Below are 4,378 nucleotides of genomic sequence, written 5' to 3' on the forward strand. Positions count from 1 at the left end.
CAAATAAGAAAAAAAATAATTTCCTATAAATTTATAAATTTAATAATAAATAATCTTTTTATTTTATTATTTTTATAAATTTTTTACAATATTTTTCATAATATATTATTTTAATTTTAATATATTAAATATATAAAATATTTTATTCATTTATTCAATTATATATATTCAATTATCATATTATTTTTATTAATATAATATTATATAATTAAATATACGTATAAAATTATTTTATTATTTACCTCAAAATTAAATTGTAAATAGCCTCTTAATTGAATTACTCCACCCCTCAAATATGGGATATTTTACTCTCCCCTCAAATATGGGATGGTTTTACTTTTGAAAGTTTTGGTTTTTTATGAATATAATTTTAACCATCCCACCAATGAGTAATGTAATGTAATGTAATTAAATAAAGACACACCACTTTCACATTCACCAACACTCTTCCTCTTCTTAAGCAAAGCAAATAAATAAATATAAAATAATATAATATAGAAGATAATAATGCTCTAAACACCCTGTCTCTTTTCTCTCTCTCTCTTTCTTCCCACCTTCCCTTTCTCTCTCTTCACTTTCTCTTTCTTCTCTTCTCTTCTCTCTTTCTTATGTGCTCTTCAAACTCCCTGAAATAACCTTCTCTTCTTCTTCCTCCTCCTTCTCCTCCTTCTATTCATTCTTCTTCTATCCATATTGACCTCTTTCGTGACCACTCATCAAGACCCTGTTCTGGATCTTCTGGTAAGCTTCCCCACGTGATTAAAAAAATCAACTTTTTTCACTCTTCAGTTCATTTCTTAAGCTGCTTGGTCAACTTAATTTGTGGGGTTCTGTTTTTTTATTTTTATTTTGTTCCTTTTTTGTGGGGGTTTCAATTGGGTGTTTCTTCTTCTTGTTTGTTTTGATATGTGGTTTCACTACCCTGTTGATCTGTGAAGTTTTAATCTTTTCATGGCTTTCTGTTGCTCAGTTTTTTTAACTTTCTAATCTTTTTTTTTTCCTATGTGCTTTTAAATCTTAGTTTTTGATGTTATGTATGGTCTTCTGGGTTGTTTTTTAGATCTTGTATTTCTGCATGGACTTGCTATTGTTTTGACGGTGGATTGAATATGGAATCTTCTATTTTATTTGTCCTGAAAAAAATAGTTTGATTGAATTATCATTGGAACCATGTTATGTGTTTATGCTGCATGAGTTTTTAGTATTTAATTTGTTGTTTATTTAGATCTATTCAATCTGGCCAGCGCCTGATCTAGGTAGTGTTTTCATGGATTGAAGTTATCAGATGAAACCTATGTTATTTTCTATAATTTTTTTTCTAGTTTTGTTTTAAATTTAATCCATTTTTTTCTACTTTTTATAACCTATATAAATATATAATCTTTATCAAATTTTGCTGGATGAGAAGTAAAATCTGTTAATTTGATATGCTCTTGATGTATTCACTTCATGTTGAAACTTTATTTTGTTCTTTGTACTAAATTAAATTGATTGTTCTGTTCTTCCTTGTCCTCTTGACAGGTGTGAAGGCATCTAAAGTTCTGGAGAATCTGTTGACCTGAATGTTTGGATAGTTCTGAAGGAGGGTAAAATTTGGGACGGATTTTTACATAGGTTGAATCAAACTGTTTGTGGAAATTTAGGCCATCTTTGAAGGTATTGACAAGATGATGATGTTTGATGACATGGGGTTTTGTGGAGATTTGGATGTTTTGTGCGGTCCCCTCGGCGAATCGGATATGACTGCCAGACAGACTGAGCCTGATGCAGTGGTGGAGGATGATTATAGCGACGAAGAGATCGATGTGGATGAGCTTGAGAGAAGGATGTGGAGGGACAAAATGCGTCTCAAGAGATTGAAAGAGCAAAGCAAGGCTAAAGAAGGCATCGATGCGGCGAAGCAAAGGCAATCCCAAGAACAAGCTAGGAGGAAAAAGATGTCAAGAGCTCAAGATGGGATACTCAAGTATATGCTCAAGATGATGGAGGTTTGCAAGGCTCAGGGATTCGTCTATGGGATTATACCCGAGAAGGGGAAGCCGGTTACTGGGGCGTCCGACAATCTTCGCGAGTGGTGGAAGGATAAGGTCCGGTTTGATCGAAACGGTCCGGCTGCAATAGCCAAGTATCAAGCTGATAATGCTATCCCTGGGAAGAATGATGGATGCAATGCTATCGGTCCGACTCCACACACCTTGCAAGAGTTACAAGACACAACCTTGGGGTCTCTCTTGTCTGCACTTATGCAGCACTGTGATCCTCCTCAGAGGAGGTTCCCTCTAGAGAAGGGTGTTCCTCCGCCGTGGTGGCCGACCGGTAATGAAGAGTGGTGGCCTCAAATTGGTTTGCCTAAAGATCAAGGTCCTCCTCCTTACAAGAAGCCTCATGATCTTAAGAAGGCATGGAAGGTGGGTGTCCTAACTGCAGTTATCAAGCACATGTCTCCTGATATCGCCAAGATTCGCAAGCTCGTGAGGCAGTCCAAATGCCTTCAAGATAAAATGACAGCGAAGGAGAGCGCCACCTGGCTTGCCATCATCAATCAAGAGGAGGCCTTGGCTCGCGAGCTTTATCCTGATTATTGCCCACCTTTGTCTTCTGGTGGGGGAAGTGGATCTTTGGTCATCAATGATTGCACCGAGTATGACGTCGATGGAGCCGAGAATGAGCCTAACTTCGACGTGGAAGACCGGAAACCGGAGAATCTTCATCCGTCTAATCTCGGCATGAGGGGAAGGCTGCAGGTTCAGAAACCTTCTCTTCCAATCAAGGGAGAGGTTGTAACAAACTTGGACTTCATTCGGAAGAGGAAGAGTGACTTTAACTTGATGGTGGATCAGAAAATCTACACATGTGAGCACCCTCAGTGCCCTTACAGCGAAGGCCGGCTCGGCTTCCAAGACCGGTCTTCGAGGGACAACCACCAACTCAACTGTCCATATAGAAACAACTCAGCTGCTGATTTCGCCGGTCCGAATTTCCATGTCAATGAGGTTAAGCCTGTTATATTCCCACAGTCCTATGTTCAACCAAACACCACAGCTCAGCCTGCTAGTTTGGTTCCTCCAACATTCGACTTAACCGGACTCGGCGTCCCGGAGGACGGCCAGAAAATGATCAGTGACCTCATGTCAATCTATGATGCAAATGTTGTAGGAAACAAGAACACAAGCTCCAATAACTTTGTAGCTGAGAATCAAAATCAAAACATTCCTCAACAATGCATCAATCAACAACAGGAAAGTTTCTTCCCCAATCAAGGAATGGTGATGGAAGGAAACTTCTTTGCAAGGGATGATAATAATCAATTTGACAGGTTCAAAGCCATGAACACACCCTTTGAGACCACCACCACAGCCGCGGCCACCGCCGTCGCCACCACCAACCCCCCCAATAACAACAACAGCAACTTTAACTTTATGTTTGGATCCCCTTGTGATCTAGGATCATTTGATTTCAAGGAGGATCTACAAGGAGGAATGGGAATGGATTCACTTCACAAACAACCAGATGTTTCAATATGGTACCAGTGAAGAAAAAGAACACAAGTTTCATGGGAACTTTTTGTTGTGTCCTTAGAAAAAGAAAAGAAGAAAAGAAAAGAAAAGAAAAGAAGGGTTTGGCACACACACCCCTTTGATCATGTGAACTTCCCTTAACTATCAAAGTTAGTTTTTAAATTACTTTGCATATTTTTATATTCACATGTAATCCTCTTATTATTAGGTCTTCTTTAGAGATATTTTATGTTCTATGGCAGGTCCTCTTCTGGTTTATTTGTTAATAAATCAATCATGGATGTTAATGTCACTATATATATATAATGTAGCCCCTCTCTTGTGTTTTCACCTTACTATATATTATTATGTGTACTATTGTGACATAAATAAGATTTTAATTTTAATTCTCTCCTAAGATATTATAAAATATAAATATGTGGCCCCTTTTATGGGAGGAAGGTGAAATTTGGTTGTGGATAGATGCAAAGGTTTGGCCTTATTATTAATATTATTGCAGACTTTATAATATAAATATATATTTTGTATGCTTATCTTGTTGTGCATGTGAAATGGACCCCATTATCAAGTTGTTTGGCAGATGCAAAGCTAAATTGCCATTTCAATTCCGTGATCAACTTGTATGCCATGAATGAGTGTGTGGGTTGTGGGGTCTTTGTTTTCAAGGCCACGTTGTCTTTGTCTTTTTTTAAGTCAATGGTCAAAACCCCAAGGATGCCTTTTTTTTACAATTTTGCCCCTATCTTTTTCTCTATTTGTTGGATTCATTATTTTACCAAAAATCTAACTAAATGAAGGGTGAAATTGAAATATTCGAAGATATTTGTATAAAATTAAAATCAAATAACAGTATTTCTAAA

General features: G+C 37.1%; 1 protein-coding gene across 1 annotated transcript; it reads left to right on the forward strand.

The window, feature by feature from the left end:
• On the forward strand, positions 488–3,902 carry LOC107608818 (ETHYLENE INSENSITIVE 3-like 1 protein). Its single transcript, XM_016310553.2, has 2 exons — positions 488–741; positions 1,522–3,902. The coding sequence occupies exon 2, from the start codon at positions 1,668–1,670 to the stop codon at positions 3,531–3,533; it is 1,866 nt and encodes a 621-aa protein (XP_016166039.1). The 5' UTR covers positions 488–741; positions 1,522–1,667; the 3' UTR covers positions 3,534–3,902.

The sequence above is a fragment of the Arachis ipaensis genome, chromosome B07 (genome assembly GCF_000816755.2).
Source record: "Arachis ipaensis cultivar K30076 chromosome B07, Araip1.1, whole genome shotgun sequence".
In the NCBI taxonomy this organism is placed as follows: domain Eukaryota; kingdom Viridiplantae; phylum Streptophyta; class Magnoliopsida; order Fabales; family Fabaceae; genus Arachis; species Arachis ipaensis.